Source organism: Rhineura floridana, chromosome 15, assembly GCF_030035675.1.
Source record: "Rhineura floridana isolate rRhiFlo1 chromosome 15, rRhiFlo1.hap2, whole genome shotgun sequence".
NCBI classification, from domain to species: domain Eukaryota; kingdom Metazoa; phylum Chordata; class Lepidosauria; order Squamata; family Rhineuridae; genus Rhineura; species Rhineura floridana.
The window spans coordinates 28,105,903-28,128,149 of record NC_084494.1 but is presented as its reverse complement, the minus strand read 5'-3'; the positions used below and the strand labels follow the sequence as shown (position 1 = coordinate 28,128,149).

Here is a 22,247-nt window from a genome sequence, read left to right as displayed (position 1 = left end):
TTCTCAGCATTACCATTTTAGACTGACGGTAGGGGGGAAAACCCGTACGACTGAATGTACCTACCATATACCCCACTCTCATCCCCACCATGGAGAAAATTAGTTATCAGGCAGAACAGGTCTAGCCTAGCCTTTTCCAACACACTTGCTATGTATATGCAGGGAATTCCTGCCCCGCTCCATAGGAAACCCATATAATTCCCCCTCTCCAACCTGAAGTGGTACACTCCCGCAACAGTTTTAGCACTTTTTGCTGGTGCTAAGAATCAGGCTTTCATTGTAGCAACAGAAGCAGAAGCGACTCCCAGATACCAAATGCTAGGAGAGCTACGTCACTCTCAGGTAATCATTATTTAACGGTTGAGTCAAGCAGCACCTTTGAGACTCATTTTAAAAGAGCATAAAAGTTTGCACAGGCTGCAACCTCCTTCTTCAGATGCCAGAACTGTTGGCAACAGAAGGCAGTTAACAGAATGTCCTCAGATGCAAGAGGTATCCTCATGGAGGTGCAAGTAGACAGAGAAGAGGGGGCCTATGCGAGTTCTCCCTGTTCGGGGAGAAAGGACCCAACGCTGGGCCTAAACACACCATGCCTGTGAATACGAAGACAATGTAACAAAGGAAAGTTAAGTCAGAAAGTTCGACTAAGATTTGCAAGAGCAGATGAGCTATTCAAACGTCATTTCGACAAAGCACAGGCCATTAGAGACACAATTATACCATTCCAGATGCCCACGGCAGATCACTTCTAGCAGAGCGACCGAAGCAATTAATTGAGAATGCACATACACACACAAAAACCCAATAGCAAGGACATGACACTTGCTCGGAGCACCTCCAAAAAACCACAAGACATTTATTGCAAACTGACCCATCATTAATGCAGAAAATAAAATTAGATTCTCATTCAGCTTTCTTCGGCGGCCAGCTGGGCTGGAAGGCAGCATGGTTACGATCTCCGAGGGACCGGATCCCAGTGAGGTGGAAGACAGATACACTCTTCCCTGAGGACCTCACTCACCTTGACAGTTGCAGCTCCAGGCAGCTGAAAGGTGGAAAGGATGGGTAGTTTACATCTGGCATCCTAACAGCATTTGGCATAACACAAACCAGAAATTTGAGGTCTATTTCAAATGATTCCTAAGAACTTGTGGCTTTACTTTTAATCTTTGCAAAGTATTAAATATCGGCACTTTATAAACAGTATGTAGGCCGACATAGCAGGGCAGTCAAAGCATTCAAAATTTGACCTCTGTTCCAGTTGAGGTTCAACCAGAGCCGACGTTCTCTTTGGTTTGGTTCAGCCTCGTTGTACTAATTATAACCACATGCTTTCAAACTGGTTAAGGTCACAAGCTCTCACAACTGCAATACTAACTCTTTCAAAATATATACAATATCGAAGTAAAAAAGAAGTATTTCTTTGAAACATACTATTTGCTTGCACTAATACTACATCCTCCAGAAGTCTTGTTAGTTATATTTGACCACAGATAAGATCAAATTTCTGTTTTCATGTGTCCTTTCAAGATTGATTTGCACAGCAGAGAAGAATCCAAGTGTTCCCTCTCCCTCTCCCCTCAACACACCACACACACACGCAAAACACACACACGTGTCCCTGCTGGAGTTCAGCTATTATCAAGGGTGCTATGACCTTTGAAGAAGCATGAGTACAAGGTGAAAGGGACAAACGAGCTAAGTGGAAGGCACATCAAGCAAATCCTCATCACGACAGTCTTCCATCTGGAAACCTATGTCCTCACTGTGGGAGGCTGTGTGGATCTCGGATTGGCCTCCATAGTCACTTATAGACCCACCGTTAAAGACCTTATCTTGGAAGACAATCTTACTCAGTCATGAGTGATCGCCAATGATGAATGAATGACATATATGCATGAACACTGTACGCACACACCTGCCTTTCTGGCAAAGAACAGCAATCCTAATGCCATTTATTTAAATCTATGGTACAGTCACATTTGGAGCATTCTTGTTACGCAGTGTGAAAATCGTCTGGAAACCTGTGAAAGCAAGTTCCACTGAATATAGTTGAGAGGTGTCACTATATGCATCAGACTGGGCTCCACAATGACCAAGGGCTTGGAGCATTTTCCTGTGAGGGAAATACAAACTCCTAAAGGAGATCTAAACAATTGTGAACAGCTGGGGAGAGAGCAAGAGGGTGCACACAGGTATTTTGTTCCCTCACATGCAATACCAGCAAGTTGGAGCACTGCTAATTATTGGTAGTAGGTTCAGAACAGACAAAATAAGCTGGGATTCCCCTGCACACCCCTAGGAGATAACTTAAAACTATGGAACCATAAGATGTGATGGCCATTTGCATAGATGGCATTTAAGAAGAAATGGGTCATGGAAGACCAAGCTATCAAAGGCTATGACCTGCAAGGAGTTAAGTGGAACCTCCCTGTTCAGAGGCAGTTTAACTCTGAACACCAGATGCAGGAAGCAGAAAACGAGGGGCAGCTATTGCTGTCATTCCTTGCTTCCAAAGGGCAACTGGATGACTGCTGCTGAAAACAATGCTGGACTTGACAGATGTTGGTCTTTTCCAGCAAAGGCAGCTCTTATGCATTCTATTTTCACCTTTACTTGAGATGAGGCTCACTGGCAAAAAGAATCCAAGGAGGGACCAAGAACAAAGCATGTGGGCTTTGCTTTTGACCATGTGTCTCTTTTTGCTCGAATTCTCAGACGCAAAAAGCCAGCCTCACTCAGTTCAGATACAAGACCTTAGAAATCCCAAAGTCAGCCCACAGTTTTGTAAGATTAGCTTTACTGGTCCTCATCAGGAAGAATCTGCACCTTGCATGACGGTAAGTGCTAGAAAACATAGAACTAACCTTCTTGTTCCTAATCTCTTTCACCTCCCTCTCTGGGACGGAAGAAGAGAGACACTGTTTTCAGCATCCTCAGATAGATTTCCTGAGCTTCTGAGTAGCAGCAAGTTGTTTTGAACATGTTACTTCCTCCCCCCCCCCATTTCTATTTCAGGTTTAAGGCAATAGATTTTAGGTTTGGTTTCAGTTCCATCCTTTACTGTCGGTCATGCTGACTACGGCTGATGTGAGCCAAACTCCATCAACAACTGTAATTAACATGTACATTCTCCTTACCGGAACCATTTCAGGATTCAGATCCGCCCACTCTCTTTGAGCTTAGCAACCAGATCTTCTACTGTCTCTACTTTGAGTCCAGCCTTACGCTGAGGAGGGTCCTCCACGCTCACCGTCTTCACCCGCGGGGTAAGGTCGACACCGAGATCAGATGGCTTCACCACTTCAATCTTCTTCTTTTTAGCTTTCTGGGGAAAGAGAGTGGGGGAGAGAAAACCCCCGACACACTTTAAAAAAGAAAAACAATCAACCCTCCTGTGAAATTCAGGGGAATTTATTCCCTGCCAGTTTTATCATCAACTCTTGATGAAAAGCTGAATGACCAAACTGGTTGGACAGTCAAGGCTTTCGCACAAATTGTGAGCCACTATTTTGTTCCAAGAGTCCTATTCTTGTAGTCCATAGGGATGTAGAGATAGTTCCAAAAGGACTGAATGCAAGATCTAGGAGGCCATTTGGTTCCAAGAGTGCTCTGCCATTACCCAAGACAAGGGCTTCCCATCAGCTTAAGAGCTGCACACTCTGTACTTGAGAGTTTGCTGTACCAAATACACAATACCCTATAAACCATGTCAGGACCATACCATGATGTTTGGCAGGGTGGCATAGCGGGGTTCATTCAGTCGTAGGTCAGTGGTTACCACAGCTGGTAGCTTCAGACGCACTGTCTCTAGACCCCCATCGATTTCACGCTCAACCTTCAGCCAGTCCCCATCCACCGTCACTTCTGAAGCAAACGTCCCCTGCAAAATGGGGAGAGAAGGGCTGCTGGATGAAGAGCAGGATGGGTATTACACTACACCAAATTTTACAAATGCACCCTCAAAAGAGAGTTTTGAAAGTTGACATGCTAATTGCAAACACTTCAAATACTCATCAGCTGTTTAAAAACAACCAAGGTTAACAGAATATTGAAATCATATGGGGATTGGGTTGTTAAGAGGCTTATTATGCTGCCAATCACCTATGTACCCAGGGCGGTATATCAGGGCACCATCAGCAAACCCCAATGCAGAGGGGCAACAAAATACCAGATACACTAACTCATCTCAGGGAAACCTCTGGCACACTGAGGAATAAGCAGAGGCTGCCATGACTGGCTGATGCAGTCACAAGGCAAGCCCTGGGCATCTCTATTCTGAGTTACTGGCACCCGTTGCAGAACAGCCAGGGACGCACAACCCCAGGGCTTAGGCAGGGAGCCATTAAATCGTTTGAAGACTGCATGCTTGATATATTTTTGGAACCCTGGCCCAGCGGCCAGGGATGTGCATGCGTCTCCTGGGAAACGTGGCAACTTTGCGTTCGGAAGATTTCAGGCAGTCATTCCCTTCCTAGCCATGCCAGTGTCCCATCTGCATGTTAGTTAGGCCATTAACTAGGGGTGAATCAAACCAAACAAAAGCAGATTATTGGTGAATGGTTCATGTGGGATTATGACAACTAGACCAAAGGATTCCTTCCTTCAAGAGCAGGGTGGGCAACCTGCAGTCCTCAGCTTAATGTCGTGTGGATGGCAAGAAAGGGGAAAAAATGAGGCAGAGAAAAATGGGAAAGGGGAAGAGAAAAAGCAGCGCCCACCCACTTTGCCTCTGGATCTACCCACCACTGGCCAGCCTCAACCCTGGACCATACCATCACCATGGCCTTCTGGATGAAGGCCCTTCTTCAGGTGACGCTTCCCAGTGTACGGAAATTGATAAGCCACCTCCTCTCTGCCCACCTGCCCTGCTGCTCACTTCCATCTGTTCCTCATAACTCCCCCCAAATAGTACCTGAGGCCAGTCAAGAAACGCTGCAGTCATCTGCCCTGTCTGGTTACAGTCGTCGTCGATGGCCTGGAGAAACAAGCAAAGTGGGGGAGGTGGGACAGGACAGTGTCAGTAGAAGAAAGCTCTGCTAGTTTCCCAATGTTCAGAGAAGAGGGTCTTCCCCGTTCAGGAGACAGGATAGGCTGAACTCAATCTGGGATATTACCCAGGACTCTGCAAAAGTGCCAGCTGGCCCAACCATCACAGCCAACATACAAGTGGAGAACAGCTATATCATGGGACGGACTGGCTGCACTGCAAAAATTCTCGCAGGGAGGCTCACGTCAATGCCGGCTAAGAGGACGCACGGCCACAAGGTGGTGATGTGTGGCCACTTCGGCCTTGCAGCAATGGCAAAACTGTCCCCCGAAGTGGATAAAGTCCTTGCTGCAGCATGAAACCAGAGCAACAATCCTTTTGTCCAGCCCCTTCAAAAGGAGACCTCGCATCCTTCAGGTTGAGGAGACATGGAGGTGGGGAACCTCAAGAGAAATGTCTCTATCATCACTCTCCACAAGCCCTGGAGACATCTCTCACTGCCCCTGTCCTGCACCATCCTCAGCTGCTTTTTCCTGGCTGAAATGCCTTCTTGAACTATGAGAATGCCTCTTGCTTAGAGATGTGAAGCCCCAAGGGAGAAAAAATGGAAAATCTGACAGAAACCCACCCTCCAAAGATCTTTTTTCTTGTGAATTTTTCTATCCCCCCCTCCCCGGCCTTGACATCTCTACTCTTGCTTGCCTAGATGGAGGAGTGTGTGCAAGTGTTCATCTAGAAACCTCAAACCTTTGCATGTGTGGAATGCAGCCAACTGTACTATATGAGTCACAACGTTTGCTCCGTTGACTTTTGCTTTGGGTCCAGCCCACCGCTGACATGCGGCCCCGGAGAGTTGCCCACAAGCGGCCCTCAGGGTGGAAAAGATTTCCCACCTTTTCCTTAGCAGGGGATCCTGAAGCAGCAGCAACTTTTCCACATATAGTTGTTCCGCCTCTCGAGTCTAAACTGTCTCCCAGCCCTGCCTTCCAATTGGCTCAGAGGACGCTTCATAAACTTCCCTGGATCAGCTTTGGTGCAGATATGATGTCGGCAACCTGCCACTGGCAACTCAGACCTTTGCTCCCTTTGGCCTCTGTTAACCCTGGCAATGCTCTTGCCTGTTCCTTTCCCTCTGCCTATGTGCATTGAATTATAAGAGGCCATGCTTCTTCGGCTATGCTAACTTCCTCACCCTGGAGAAGGGCTGCAGCTTAGCGAGAGACCATTTGCCTTGCACAGGTAGGGTCCCAAGTTCAGTATCTGGCATCCAAAGCTAGGGCTAGGAGGTAGGGCTATGGAATTTGCTCCCAGGAGAGGCAGTGATGGGCACCAACTTGGATGGCTTTAAAAGAGGATCAGACAGATTCGTGGAGGAAAAGACTATCAGTGGCTACTAGCCATGATGGCTATGCTCTGCCTCCATAGTCAGAGATGGAAAGCTCCCGAATACCAGTTGCTGGCAACCACAGGAAGAGAGAACACTCTTGCACTCAGGTCCTGCTTGTGGGTTTCCCATGGGCATCTGGCTGGCCACTGTGAGAACAGGATGCTGGACTAGATGGGTCACTTGCCTGATTCAGCAGGCTCTTCTTATGTCCTTGAAGCCCACTCTGAAACCCTGGAGAGCCTCTGCCCGTCAGTGTAGACCATATTGAGCTAGATGGACCAACAGTCTGACTCAGTATAAGGCAGCTTCCTATGAAAACGGTGTGACAGATACAGGACTCATCCAGCTCAGTCACCACCCTTTGTGCTGCACCCATGTAGAAAACTGTGTGCTGTGTGAGTCCCGATGCAAAACGGCACAAGTTGAGACTGGAATCTAATAGATGCCAGCCTGTTTATTCGTCTCTGAAACCTTGATGGCTAAAAACTTGTTGCTGGGGGCAAAGGCCAAGATTCATAAGGACATAAGGATTCATAAGGGTTTGCATGCATTTCTTTCCATACTGCACTGTTCACCTGCGCAAGACCACAACTGTTCCCCCTCCAGTCTCTCTCACCTGCTTGCCCAGCAGCAGAAGGTTTATGCCCTCTTTCTTGGCCAGTGCAGCTAGGATCTTTGAAACCTGAAAGGGCCCAAGATTTTCATAGTCCTTTGCAGGGATCTCCACATGCAGGCCCCGGTCAGCCCCCATTGCGAGGGCCGTGCGGATCGTCTCCTGTGGACAAAAGGAGTGTTGAAGAAGCAAGCCTTGAAACTGACACACACATCTGCATTCCACGGAGTTTTAAGCATAGTTTATTCATTGGTATCCTAGAAAAGCCCCTGAGGAAGGCCCATTTGGGCCAAGATGCATTGGACATTAATAGAAAGTATGTTACTTTCCCTCCCCTTAAATGTTAGACAGGTGCCATATCTTTTCAGCACTTTTTGAAGACCTTCCTCTTTCAACAAGCCTTTTAAGTAGAGACCTTATCCCAGTCTGTGTCTGTGTTGGAATTGCTCTTTAAGGTGTTTTTAAAGATGTTATATTATGTTTTTAAAGAATTTTTGTTTTAGTATGTTTTGAAGTCTTGTTTTTAAGATGTTTTAAGAGTGCTTTTAGTGTTTTAATTTGCTGCCCTGGGCTCCTTCTGGGAGGAAGGGTGGGGTATAAATTACTTAATTAAATAAATAATCAGCATCTTTGATGTTGGCTCTTTTTTGTCACCATCCTCAGAATAAGGGCCAGCCAGGAGAGAACCTTCCTCCTGCTGTACCTACTGAAGCCCAAACATGGGCTTCTCTCTATGCTGATCTCGCAGCAAAAGCAAGAGTCTGACAACAGCTGATGGCATACAGCAGAGAAATTCTGGAACTTGTACTAAGCTGATTTTGGATATATTTTCAGCTTGGCCATCAACCAGACTGAATGACAAGGTGTTTTTATTCCAGCTAACCTCTGGATGGACAAAGACAGGAAAGGGTAAGGCTATCACACTGGATCTACCATGTGCCCTTCAGATGAGGCAAGCTTCAAAAGTCCAGTCTAATACAACAACAAGAAGGATCATTTTATCATATGTGGTGGTTGTGTAAACAGGCAAAATCATTCTGGGCACAGATAGGTACGATGATGCAAAAATTTTTAAAGATAAATATTCAGTCAAAGCCAGAATTTTTTTTATTGGGTTTTATGGATAAACAAACAGAAAAGAAATATGGAAGAATAATATTGTATATGATTACGGCAGCAAGATTATTATATGCACAAAAATGGAAAATGGAATCAACACCAACAATGGAAGAATGGTTATTGAAGTTAATGGACTTAGTAGAGATGGATAAATTGACATGCTTAATTAGAGAAAAATCGACAGATATATTTCTTAAGGAATGGAAGCCTCTCTTAGACTTTTTGTTGAAAGATAAAAATGAAATGATGATAATGGGATTTGACGATTAATTAAGATAGCCTATGGAGAAAAGTGATCTTGTATGTATTAATGGACAGGTTTGATATATATTATATACTTATAGCTGATCTGCGACAAATCGGAAGTCAAGAAGATTTTTTATTGTATTATTATGTTTTTGTTGTTTGATTTTGTTTTGTTTGTCTTCTGAAAATTTGAATAAAAATTATCAAAAGTCCAGTCTAATAAAAGACACACACATATACCATGAGTGCCCTTGGACAGTTGATATCCGGCAGCTCAGAGTCCCTCATTTTTAAAATAGAAGCAGTGGCCTGTTCCACTAGGCTTGATTTAACCCACACTTCTGCTGAGACACTTAAGGCAGCATGCATGGAGCAACTCCCATTTTGTCTTCACAACCACCCCACAATGGAGGTCAGGCTGAGACATAATGACTCCCCCCACACCACCCAGTGAGCCTTGGGGCTAAGAATCTGAATCCTGGTCTCTTTGGTCCAATGGGATCGGACACCACATTGGCTCTCTTGTAGCTGGATGCTTGCAAGCACTTGTTTGGCCATTTGCATAAGGCTTTTAACATACAACCAGCTATGGAAGCATCACCTAGTATCCTTGTGCTTGCAAGTTTTATGCTAGTATCCAGGAACATCCTAAATATCCCCTAGAACAAAGGTGGCTGGCCTTACTGGACCCAAGGACTGCATTCACACTTAGCCAACCCTCCAGAGGCTGCGTGCCCATGGTGGGTGTGAACATCTTGCAAGCACATACATTACATGCACGTATACACGACACATAGCCCCCCACCCCCAACTGATCTGATGACTGGGAAACAGGCAATTTGCATTCCCAGTGTATAGCCTACTTTATATATATATTTTCTTTTGGCCAATGCTGCCAAAATTGCTGGTGTCCTGGGAGGAAAAGCGGAAATCAGGCCACCGGGCTGGGAGTTGGCCACCCCTGCTCTACAGGTCTGGAAGATTCATAGTAAAAGGCAGCTTCCTATATTCCTGAGTCAGACAGACCATTGGTCTATCTAGCTCAGAATCGTCTAAAATGATGGGTAGCAGCTCTCCAGGGTTTCAAGGCAGGGGACATCCCCCGCCCTACCTGGAGATGCAATTGAACCTGGGGTCTTCTGCATGTAAAGCAGGTGCTCTGCCACTGATCTATAGCCCTTCCCTGTATGTCTGCATGTTCTCCTCCTCCTGAATGCTACTCTGGATGGGAGATACACCACCAGAAAGATGAAAGAGGGGAGCAGAAGGGAATCGAAAGCCTTTCACTTGGCAGCAGCGATGGCTGGTGCCCCTTGAGACTGGTGGGGCAGAAGGCAGGGAGCCCAAGAGTAGGTGGAGCCACAGCTAATGACCGGTGGAGCCAACCAATTCTAGTTTTGTCCCCATCCTCTGCTTTGCTGCGTTCTGTAAGGGCAACACTGAAACAGAGGAGGAGGATGAAACTGACAGCCAGTGCCATCTCTTGGACTGGCTGTAAGAAGGCAGGCAAGTAGGGGCTAGCTGACGGCAGACAGAGGTTGGTGGGGCTGTGCTCCACTAGACCAGCTTCCACTGCTTGGGAGAACCCCCCTCCCCAGTACCCTTCTCTCCTAGGAACTGCACACCAGAATATCCCTGCTGGACACATATGTAATATCAGCTGCCACTACACCAGTCTCCAGCCTCATCTCAGACCTATTTGCTTGTCCAGCAACCAAACATACCTTACCCCAGAGGCCATCCAGACATTGCTGGATGACAACCGCCCCCATCCATGACAACTGGCCATGCTGCTCAGGGCTGGTGAGAACTGGAGTCCAACAGCAGCTAGGAGGGCCATAGTTCTGTGGTAGATCATAATGGTAGACTTGCATGTGGAAGGTCCCATGTTCAATGCCCGGCATCTCCAGGTAGGGCTGGGAGACTCCTTCCTGAGACCCTGGAGAGCCACTGCCAGACAGTGCAGCAAATATTGACCTAGATGAGCCAGTACGAGGCAGCTTCCGATGTTCTGAGGAGGCCACAGGTTCCTCACCGCTGCCTTACGCCAAGACTGTGAAGCTCAAGAAGCCCGGCAGCAAAGCTCAAGAGTGAACATGGCCATCAAGAGGTCACAACCAGCGCACCTGCTCCATACACTTCCTTTATTTGTTTGGTGGCAATCCTGGAATATTTATCCTATCCCTGTGCAGGACAGGTAACGGAAAGAACCTCGGATGCCGTGTTTTAATTATACACGATCCGGGCACAAAGGAATCAGAGAGCTCTTTTCCACTGCTGTTAATAACAACGATAATAGCCTCTATAGAGAAGGGCGGGGGGGATGCCTGCCCCACTGGGAACAGAGCCAAGGCACTACACACACCCCATCAGACGCAGCTGCTGAGTTAGCAAGAATAAGCCCATCTCAGCGCCAGCCAGTCTCCTTACACAACCGGAGGCAGAAGCTGGTAGAGGGAGGGCTGAGGGGTGAAGAGAATCTGAGAAGAGAGAGAGAGAGAGAGAGAGAGAGAGAGAGAGAGAGAGAGAGAAATCCCACATTTCCCCCCCAATCTCCGAGATTGAGGAATGTCAGCAGACTGCTGCTGGGGGAGGGGAAGTGCTGGGGAAATAAAAGAGGGGATGTGAGAGCAACACAATGAGTGAAGGTCACCAGGAAGCGGGGGCAGCGGTGCAGAAAATAGCTGGCGAAGGCAGGGCTGTCAGGAAGCCGCAGCTGAGAGAACAGAGAAGAGAGGCAGGACTGGGGTGAGGCAGGAAGAGAGGCATGTCCAAACCGGTTATTTGCCCAGGATGGAGCTGCTTACGGATGCAGTGTGTGGGATCAGGAACAGAGCAGGAAGGGTCCACCTTGTCCTGCCAGCCCCCCATGTACCTTTTGGGAGCCATGCAACAGCAGATCAGAACGCTGGGTTTGGCTGTGGAAGGGCCATGCTCCAATCTGTGCCGAGCCATGAAACTCACCCAGGCGGCCATTATCTGGGAGGAAGCCCCACTTGAACACAACAGGATTTACTTCTGAGCAAAGACGCACAGGGCTGCGCGGTCAGCAGCCTTGAGGGAGTCATGCTTCCCAGCCTTCTCCCTCAGGAAATTCCGAGAGGGAACTCTGGCAGAGGATGCGGATTCTCATTTCTTGTGTACGGCAAACTGCATCCGCTGAAAAGTCTCTCTTCTGCGCAACTATTAATAATGCAGGGGCCTTTTTCTCGCTCTGCCTTTAGGCTACCCCAAGATCAGGAGTGGATGGGAGATACATTAGGATCAAACTGTAGATTGCTCAATGATTTTCAATAGATTGGAAAGTGTTTCCAATTTGCAATTATAGCAACCACAACCCCCCCCCAAAAAACAAAACCTCACACATCTACTATAGACAGTAAGAATTCCTGCTCTGTAGTAACTCAGATGCATACTTGCATATGCAGGTCATCCCACCATATGGCTCCTGGCTGCAGGAGCTAATTGCCTCTGCGCCCAAGCCATCATTGGGTCTGGTCCTACCCACAGGGCACTCTTTTGTGCCTAGCTCCAGTTGGTGGCCCTCAGGGTAAAAAAATAAAAAACAGAAATGAAACTTTGCAAGCTTGAAGTCTATTCTTGCCTAGCCTTGTCTGATAGGCCTTAACACACTTTAAACACAGCCCCTGTGCTTAGCAACCCAGCACAGTGGCCAGATGCGTAGATAATGGGGTTCATGCACCTTTAACAGTGTAACCTGCTGAAATCCCCTCTTCTGCACAACTATTAAAGGTACAGGAGTCTTGTCCTCTTTTGTATCTGGCCACTTGACTACCCAGGCCCTTACTTCTCTCTCAGCTGCCAATAAAACAAGAAAACCACCATTCATGTCCACACTGACCGTGCCCTAATCCAGATGAATACAAACCACATCCTACCCCTAGCAGGCTATGAAAGTCAGATTTCTCTGCTGCTTCAGATGTGAAACGGTTTTAGCTTCAGCGGCTTCAGCACACTGCTCTCAAGTGGTCCACAGAGCTCTCTGGTGGGCTACTGGTGCCGCCTGGTGGCCACTGGCCTCTTTAACAGCGGTTAATCCAACCCTGTCTCGTGTCTCTTCATGCTCAGCCTCCCTGAGCTATATAAAGCCCTTCATTTAGAATTATTTCGATCACAATCCACTCAGTAAGTTGGCAGAGAGGCAGAAAGGAGGCTGAGCACCAATTTCCCCAACAGAAATTGGAGAAAGGAATTTAGGGCAAGCGATTAGGAGGCTGAGCACCAATTTCAAACACAGACTGAAGAAAGGAATTGGGGACAAGTGATTCTAACCACCAGAGGAACTTTTAGTTAGAAAGGTTCAGAAAGCTGTCCTCGGTGTCACAGGTCACACAGGACCTGTGAGGTGTCTGCTTTGCTGTGATTTGTTTTAAACTGTTTTTAATATTGTATTTTAAACTGTTGTAACCTGCCCTGGGACGTGATGGTGAAGGGCGGGTAATAAATTGAAGAAATAATAATAATGATAATAATGATAATGATAATAATAATAATAATGATAATAACGTAAGCCTGTTGCAGCAAAATTATGAAGAGTCTTGCAGCACCTTAAAAGCAAAAAAATATATTATGGCATAAACTTTCCTGAACAACAGTCCACTTCATCAGATGTATCATGCAGTCAGACAACTGCAGTCCATTAAAGCTTATGTTACAATAAATGTGTTAGGTGCCACAGGACTCAAATTTACTCAACCTGATTTTTTTTTTGGGGGGGGGGATTTAGGATTTATTCACCTCACCTCCATCCTCCCAAGAAAAGGACACTTCTAAAAAGACAGCTCAAAGGTGCAGTAGAGGTGCTTCCGAGAAGACCGTATTTAACAACCAGCTTTTCCTCCACTGGCCACATTTGCACAATCGAACCTCGGCTTAATAAGTCGAGATGTCTGCAAGCTTCATGCAACTGCGCACAAACCCTTTGCTTCCGATTTCATCCTCCTTTTCTACAAACAAACCGTGGTTAATCCAAGCTTGCCTTTACATCCAGACTGGGAACTTCCAATGACTTCCTAATTACGTCAGGATCTGGAAGCTAGCTTTAAACCACAGCCTCATATTCCCACTTGTCTGGAAGCTGCTAACCATACTTTCCAGTTTTGACTGAGCAGGAAGCTACGGCCACCTGTGGTTTCCTGGCTTGTTCTGCCACTCACACAAAGGGAAGAGTGAAGTGGCTGCATGTGGATCCCTGAAGTTCAGGTGTCTCTTGGCTTCTTAAGCCAAGATTTGATTGTGCACATGCCACCTATTTGTTGCAGACAAGTTACAAATACAACCACTGCTTGGTTGGCTCAGACCCCAGCATTCTGTTTGGAGTTATAGCCAGCCAGGTGCTCCAAGGAGGGCATGAAGGCATTGGCTGCCCCCTGCACCCAGTATGCACAGGGCTTATACTGGGTGCACTCTAGGCAGGAACTAGGTCATTTGTGCTCTCAGCACAGCCTTTAACACACTGCTGGAACAGGGAGCAGCAACGGAAGAATAAAGAGGCACATGTAACAAAGCATTTGAGTCTCCTTGATTTGCCCAAGTTTTCAGCTCATGCTCCTTATGTGTTTCTACATGTAGCTCAGCTGAAGAACAGGTCTAGTTCTGTACTGGATCTGATGTTGTCCAATAACACCACCATCCAACTGCAAACTATTAAGATCTTCAGTTAATTAAGAGCAGTACAGTAATACATCTTACGAAGCAAGCTGTTGCCAAGGTGGTTAAGAACTATTTAGGAGGTTGCTCGTTACATTTTACAGCCTCTAGAGAGCTCCCAGAGAAAAATTACTGGGTCCTTTTTTTTCTTTTTTGGACAAAATGGTAGGCTGGTCATTGCTGAAGAACTTAATAGATTCTTTCAATGAAACAGATAATGACACAATCATTTTAAAAGTTGCCCAGTTTGCTCTTTTCAGCAGCTAAACTTAGATAAAGTATGATGGACAGGAATATAGAAAACTGCAATTGTTGGGATATCTTTCCTTCACCACTACCACCTCAATTCTTTTTGTTTTTGAGCTAACCTGTCATTATAGAAAACAATGTGTATCGCAAAGGCTTAATTGTTCGCAACAAACTATTGACAGCCAATGCATAGCTCGACAATCATAAAGAGAAGTCATCAGACTTGGGGCTCATCCAGACGACTGCAAAATGTGTGACACGCCCGCTATGTGTGTTCATTATTTTTCAGACATCCAAATGACGTCTCGCGCTGTTGCGCATTTTCGCGAGTTAAATCCACTCCTTGCAATACCGGCAAAAATGCAATTTGCTCTTTAAAATCGGGAATCATCCGCTGTGCCTTCAGGAGTTAGGATGCAATACCGGGAATTTACAGCTGATGGGCGGTTCTTGGGCATTTCCCCTTGCCCCTTCTCCTCATTCCAGCCAATCACGTATCTGCACTTTTGCGCATGTGCGAGAATAAGCCTGGGAAAATTGAACCAATCATCGCAATGGTGGGGTGTTGGGGGGGGGTCTGCAACTACTGCGCAGATGCATTTTATTTTTTGCCAGCCTGCAAACTGGGCGGCCGCTCTGGGTGAGATCTGCAATGCACAGCAAGCGAGAAAGGGGCTGCTGTCAGTTTCACGTCTGCCTCCAGAAAGCTTTGTCAATTTCATTCTCAGTGGGAAGGAAAGGGAGGAGGGGGGGTGACAGTTTCTTGCTTTTTTGGAGAAATAAGTGCAATTGCCAGCGTGTGTATCTCCTTAAATATCAATAAAGGCAGAAAAGCATACATTCATTTAAGCATAATATGGCAAATACAAACAAGGCCGGCGTGAAACCGACCAGCAGCCTTTCCTTCCTAGGCGAGAACTCCTTTACAGCCATATTGTGCTTCCTTGCAAAGGGGGAGAGGAGCATACGTAATTTTTTTGCTGACCAATTGGTTGATAGGGGGAGGTTTTAGAGGCAGAGCTTGGAAAAAGCGAAAAGAATGTAGGGGTCTTACCGCTGCGTGTGCAAAAAAGCATTTTTTTTAAATTGGGAAAGAGTGAACTAAAAGGAAAAGTGAGGACTATCAGATGACAAACCGAATATGGAAACCGTGGATTATCCCGCTCCGTTTGGATAAGCCCTTGGTTAAATACTTCCAGGAATTCAATTCTACATCAGATACCAAATGTCATCCAAACAAAGTTTTGATAAACTGAAATTAATGTAAAAAATGTGGGGGGGGGGAGGTGTAAAAGTGCATCTGGGGAGAAAATCTGGAGTGGGGGAGAACAGCAGCGGTTTGGGATAAAGTAGAAGCGAATGAAACATCTGGGTTTGAGACACCATTGAACTTGGGTTTGAGATACCATTAATGGGATGGGATCCGATGTAGAGGCCAGACCAATAGGACAGTGCCCCACCAACCTCAGGCTGTCCTCATCCATCCCCCACCTGCCTGGCTTCTTACTTACAACCAGTTAGGAGGTGGCTCTGCATCTCATTCGCTCTGGCTCCACTTACTGTTGGGCTCTCTGCCTTCTGCCCTACCAAGTGCAGTGGACACCACCACCACTGGTAGAGCCTACAGCTAGCTCTGGATACTCAAATGAAGGTTCTGGTTACACGTGTCTCTTGTTCAAGATGTCCTCTGTACCTTGTCCTACATCACCTCCTCCTGTAGGGGGAGTCCTCCTCACCTGGCACTGCTGAGGACCACAGCTTACAACAACCACCTCTGAGATAAGCTTCTTTTCCTTGAGGCGCACGGCCTCCTCCACGGCAATCTCGCAGAAGGGGTTCATGGAGTGCTTGACTCCATCGGTCACCACGCCTGACTTGTCTGGTTTCACCCGCACCTGCAAGAGGAATAAAGCGATCAGGGAGGCAGCCCAGGGCAATCCAGATTTCAAATAATTTTCATCAATTTATATCAATTATACTGTCTTCTTAATAACGTAAGAGGAGCCTGGGTGCTGGGTCAAGACTAAAGGCCATCCAGTACAACATCCTGTTTTCACAGGAGCCATCCAGATGCTCGCAAGCACTACCTGAAATCAAACCTCTTAACCAAGACAACACTCTGCATCTTTTGCCATCCACCAATCTTGCCACAAACACAAGGCAACAATACAATACAGTCCTTATGTGCAGTCTTCTCGGGGATTGTTTGTTTATTTTTAGCCCGCCTTTCAATCATGTTAGATTCTCAAAGCAAGATGCAATTAAGAGATTTTGACAATACCAATAAAATGGAAACAAAAATGACATGGAGGGGAGGGCAAGAGATTCATGAGGTCATTTTCAATTATGATTGTCTTCACATGATTATCTTTGGGCATGCATGGGAATGAAATTACACAGAGAAAGCTCTGACATAACCCAACCGTACACGGATATGCTCAGCAGTGATTTCAGCAATCGGGCTGTGTTCCAAAAAGTGTCACTAAGATTGCAGAAGTCCATGCACATCCACAGACTGCCAGGTTCACATGATGCCAATCTCTACACTGTCACTTTCCTGGGAACAGTACATGTGAGGGAAGCAGGGGGTGGGGAAGAAGGGAATGAGAATATAAAAAAATGAACAGTATGTTACTAGCTTTTTGTCTAGGAACCATTCACCCCTCCCTTTATGCCTCGGCCAGATTAACTTTGGGATATTTGCATTGATTCTCCCCTTCTCCCCCTCATCTTCTCCTCACTAAACTTTTATGAAGGAATGAGCTGGTTCGCACATAGTGCTTAAGCCAAACTATGGCTTAACATGAATGCACAAGTATGCAGGCTCCCAGAGAAAGGATTGCAGTCACTGAGCTGCTGTGAGCTAAGCCATGCTTTGTCTTAGCATGTCATTCAAACCTCCACTCATGGTTTGTCTCTTCCAGATAAACCACGAGCCTGCATTCAGCCAACATGCTAAGCCAAACCGTGGCTTTGCTCACAGCAGTGGAGCAGCCCCCAAGCTCCTCTCCAGGAACTCTTATGTTTGTGCATGTGCACTAAGCCATAGTTTGGCTGAGCACGATGTGCAAACCAGCTCAATGCAAAAATATATTGGATTGGGGAAAGAGTTTCTAGTTGCATTCATAAACAAATAATACAACCGTAGCCATATCTACTCCGAAGCAAGTCCTCCTGAATTCAATGGGGCTTATTCCCAGGTAAGCAGGGTGAGGACTGCAGTCAAAGTACAATATAAAAGGACACAAGAAGTGACAGGATGCACACAGCCGATGGGGACTTTAGGATACTCTCAAAAGGCTTCCCTAAACCTACTCTCTGAGAGAAACAAGGCATTAAAAATAGGAACAACAGGAATGCTCAGCTATTAGCACCAAAGTCTCCTCAATGTTTATGAGTTAAAGTGCTTTGGGAAAAGCTTCTGTTTGCATAGGAAAGGCCAAGACCAAATGCTTACTTCTGCACAGCGATCTAATAAACACAGACGAGAGTCAGAAAAAAGGCTATTTGCACACTTTTAAAAAAATAAGAGACCACTGCAGCGATTCAGGGATCATGCTCATACACAGCTGCAGAAGAGATACTGGAAGAAGAAGAAGAGAAGAGAAAGAGCTCCTATCCAAGCCTTCCCACATTCAAAGCCCTCAAGCCTTGTTCTGCATGGTTTCCCTTCACACCAAAAGCATTCCCATATAGAAGAGGTAGATGAAGATTCTCATGTTCAAATATCACATATGCATGATTGCATATATATGCTGGGAAGCAGTTTCCCAGCATATATGCATTCAGTAAAAGACACGCACATCTGAGTGCCTTCACAAATGTCAATCTGCACACAGCTTCCAAATGCTTTCCTACACAGAAGCACTTTCCACATAAGACAATTAGGATGTCTGAAGAAACCCTCAAAGTCTTGATTTTGTGGAGCAGCAGCTAGCACTGGGTTGGGCAACCAGATTCAAATCCTGACTCAGATGAAACTTGCTGAGTGGCCTCAAGCCGGTCACCATCTCTGAGCCAAACCTATGAAGATACAAGTTAATCCTTCATAAGGTATCTTGAACTCCTTGGAAGAAGCACAGAATACAAGTGTGATACCCAAAGTCAAACCTGCAAGGCAGATCGCTGTTATTCCCATTTTACAGAGTGTGTATAAGAGAAAGAAATTGGCCAAAGACACCCACTGAGTTTAGAAATTTAACCCTGATCTTCCAGATCCAAGGCCCAGCTCTGAATTTCTTGAATTAGATAAAAGGTTAACAAATCGACCGAAGAATATAAATATATAAGAAAGCTGATAGTAAGAAAGGCTTTCTCAAGTAACTCTGCCCACATGGAACTGCCACGCTAAACACCTCCATGACGACACCTCACTTACTTCCCTCGAATCCTCCGCAAACCATACTTTTGGTGAAGCCTTTGGCACAACCATTACAATATCTTACTTGTCCAGAGCTTGGAAAAGTTACTTTTTTGAACTACAACTCTCATTAGCCCAATCCAGTGGCCATGCTGGCTGGGGCTGATGGGAGTTGTAGTTCAAAAAAAGTAACTTTTCCAAGCTCTGCTGTAACCAAACTGAAGTGTAAGGTATACTGGATCTAAAAGAGGATTACACAAATTCAAGAAAGAAAAGGCTATTAATGGCTACTTCTAAATACCAGTTGCTGGAAACTGCAGGAGGGGAGAGTGCTCAGTGCACTCAGGTCTTTCTTGCAGGTTTCCCATGGGCAACTGGTTGGCCACTGTGAGAATAGGATGGTGGACTAGATGGGCCATTGGCTTCATCCAGCAGGCTCTTATGGGAGGATCCATATTGCTATTACAGCTAATAAGCCACCGATAGATCCCACTTCCACAAAGTAATAACACGTTTGTATCTTCACTAAGAAGTGCTGCTCGAGGTTCCCCCTTCCCAATCCCCTTTCCTTTCAGGTCATGTCCTTTAGTCAATTTGACAGCAAGGGCTGTCTTACTGTGGATCGTTGTAAGTCACCGTGAGAGCCTTTTTCGGCTGAAGCGTGGGGTAAAAAAGTTTCCAAAAATACATGGTAATAATCAGCCAGGGCCGCGGGCAGAAGCCGGCAAGATCACGGAAATGCCTCTAGGAAGCCTACAAGAGAAAAGCCCCCCGTCCCCACAGGATCTGATGTTCCGAGATAGACTCCTCCTGTTACAGGAGATTCAGATAACTATGACGTGTAAACCCCATGGAAAAGTGTCTCGTTACCACACGCCCCGCGTCACTATAACGTGCTCGTGAGAAAGAGCGAAGGGCGGGTCTGGGCAGTAAGACGGACAGCAAGGAGAGGCCAGATGGTGGGCGGAGGGGAAGCGCTTTCTATCTTGGGGGGTCACCAGGCAGGGAGGGGGGACCCGGGTTTCTGGGCGGCGGCGGCGGCGGCGGCTCCTGCTCCCCTTCCCCGACTCCCCGCGCGCACCTTCACGGCGTAATCAATGACTCGCTTCACTCCCACCATCGCCCTCAGCCCGGCCGCAGCCATCTTGCCCCACTTCAAAGTCACTCTCTCAGCTGTTACGAGCTTCCCTGCCCGCCCACTAGATTATCCCAGCCAATTGGAAGACGCAGGACGGGCCAATGGGGAGTGATGTAGGTGTGTCTATAAGCTCTACAGAAGGCCTGGCGCGTCAGCGACCCCGGAGCCCAATCAGAAGTTTCCACAAGCCAATCGAACAATTCGGGATGAGGGCGTAAGGGGGCGGGGGCAAACCCTAGCCTTGCCTTCCATATGATGAATGATGTATCGTTTTAGCCAATAATAGCATTGGACGCGGGAGAGCGTGTGAGCTCATTCCAATCAATAGTCAGCATTGCTTGATTTATACCCCACCTCCAAGTCAAAAGACAGCCAATAAAAGTTCAGATCCCCCCTCCACTCCCGACTGCAAGGGAGGGCTGATCAAGGGTAAATTCTGAGCCTTCTCTAGGAATGTGGGTGAGAGGGTATGACGCGTGTCATGTTCGAACCAGTTCAAATATTAACGCATCCCGCTGAAACGTGCACATCGTTATTCTCAAGACTGGCTTACTCACCTGAGCAATGTACCGGGCGAGTGCTAATTCAGACTTTATTGCACCCTGCTGTGCCTCGTATTCTATTCGTGACACGAATGTAACGTCTGAAGCAGGAAAACAGAAAATCGCAGTGACACGTCCTGATTAGAAATAACTGTCAAATATACAGTACTGTTTTTTCTTTGTCATGTATGAATGCACTGTTGTATAATGTACTGATATTTGTATACCAAAAATAAATTAAAACATTTTTGAAGAGAAAATAAGAAAGAAAATAAGTAATTGTAAGATGATTTTCCTGCAGTCTCTGCGATCTCCCAGTCTCTGTGTCCTGCTAAACAGGAATGGAACGAAAATGTCAACACCTTGAAATGGCCTCTGCACCTTGGAATTGCAAAAACAATGTTGCTGCTTCCAAGCACATCAGCCAGCAGGAGCAGGGTGGCCAGATCCAGATGCTCACTTGGCTCTGGTACCTTTAAGAGTTGCCTAGAGCATGCATAGTTTAATACAGTGAAAGTTCAAGAGTAAGGCTGCTTCTTTTAACCGATACAGTTCCCTATGATATAGATACCCAATATGTCTAATCTGTGGCCCTTCCAATGTTGGACTCCAACACGTCCATCAGCCCCAGCCAGCATGGCCAATGGTCAGGGATGGTAGTCCAGCAATATTTGGAGAGCCACTTGTTCTCCACCCCTGCTTTAATAGGTATTCCCACAGTGGCTCACAAAAAGGATGCAAAACAACTTTTTGTCAATTATTAAATTAATTGGTCAAATCCCTTTCAGTTAATTAAAGTGGCAACCCCAACTTATGGACAACAGCTTGAATAAAAAGTCAATTATTTTTAATATAAGCACTTACACAAGGTGCAGATAGCAGGTACCAGATCAGAAGAGTCATTGTTTCACCTTCATGTACACAGAAGAGGGAATGAGTCTTCTAATAGGGTTTGCATGCACCATGTAAAACTGAAGGATGCTTTCTTTTTTCAAAACGCTGTTGTATTTGTCTTTTTTCCTGCAGAAATGCATGCAGACTTCCTTGATTAAACTTCACCCAAATAAGTGGCTAAGATTTATTTAATGTCATGGTGGGCAAATCTTGTAGTCTCACACACACAAAAAACATATTGACCAGCGTTTGCCAGGCTAAATGTAAATGTACTGCCTTCAAGTTGATTCTGGCTTATGGAGACCCTATGAATAGGGTTTTCATGAGGCAGAGGCTGTGACTGAGCCAAGGTCACCCAGTGAGCTTCATGATGTGGGGATTCGAAACCTGGTCTCCCAGGTCATAGTCCAATACCTTAACCACTACACTACACTCCAAATGTTTTGGATTACAACTCCTATCAGCCCCTAGCAATCAGAATCCAAAATATCTGGAGGGTCTGTGGTTGTCAAAGGCCAATCAAGGTAAAGCTGTTAAACTACCCTAGACTAATAATAGAGGTATGGGAATAGTTCCAATTTTTGTTAATACCCTGCAGTTTGCTTGTGTTATATAGGTCTGAGTGGCGCAAGACTTCCAGGGGTTACTGTGTTTACCCAGGGCTTGGTTTCCTTGGAATGAAGGTCACTGGAGACGTGTCTTATAGGATGTATGGTAAGTTTACACATATATACAACCTGAGTTTAAGATGGAGGGGTTCTCAGCATTAACAGTCCAACAGATGTTGCTTCCCAAAGCCCATAGCTTTGGGGTTCAGACACAGGTCTCTCTGCGTGTCTTCCCAGTTTCACCTAGAATAACACTAAAACACAGAAACTACTTCCTTGTTGCTGGGTGGGGAATCACTCTCCTCCAAGATTTCTTATGTCAACTGGACTTCTTTGGACCACATTCTTATATATACAGATTTGGTCCATCCAGCAAACAAAGACACTGGCCATCATCATCATCATCATCATCATCATCATCATCATCATCA

At 46.1% G+C, this 22,247-nt stretch overlaps 1 protein-coding gene across 1 annotated transcript; it reads right to left on the bottom strand.

The window, feature by feature from the left end:
• Nucleotides 1–836: 836 nt before the first annotated feature.
• On the bottom strand, nt 837–19,820 carry ETFB (electron transfer flavoprotein subunit beta). The gene is made up of 7 exons (XM_061596427.1): nt 19,716–19,820; nt 16,011–16,169; nt 6,994–7,152; nt 4,916–4,978; nt 3,725–3,883; nt 3,141–3,328; nt 837–1,045 (listed from the first exon to the last, which is right to left on the bottom strand). The coding sequence occupies exons 1-6, from the start codon at nt 19,776–19,778 to the stop codon at nt 3,158–3,160; spliced, it is 774 nt and encodes a 257-aa protein (XP_061452411.1). The 5' UTR covers nt 19,779–19,820; the 3' UTR covers nt 837–1,045; nt 3,141–3,157.
• Nucleotides 19,821–22,247: the final 2,427 nt, after the last annotated feature.

Coding starts and splice junctions, on each gene's coding strand:
- ETFB (XM_061596427.1), bottom strand. CDS start 19,778: ATGGCTGCGGCCGGGCTGAGGGCGATGGTGGGAGTGAAGCGAGTCATT. Junction 7,153..16,010: donor GTGGTCCTCAGCAGTGCCAG/GTGAGGAGGACT, acceptor TTTTGTCCACAG/GAGACGATCCGCACGGCCCT. Junction 3,329..3,724: donor CCACCCTGCCAAACATCATG/GTATGGTCCTGA, acceptor CTCTTTCCCCAG/AAAGCTAAAAAGAAGAAGAT.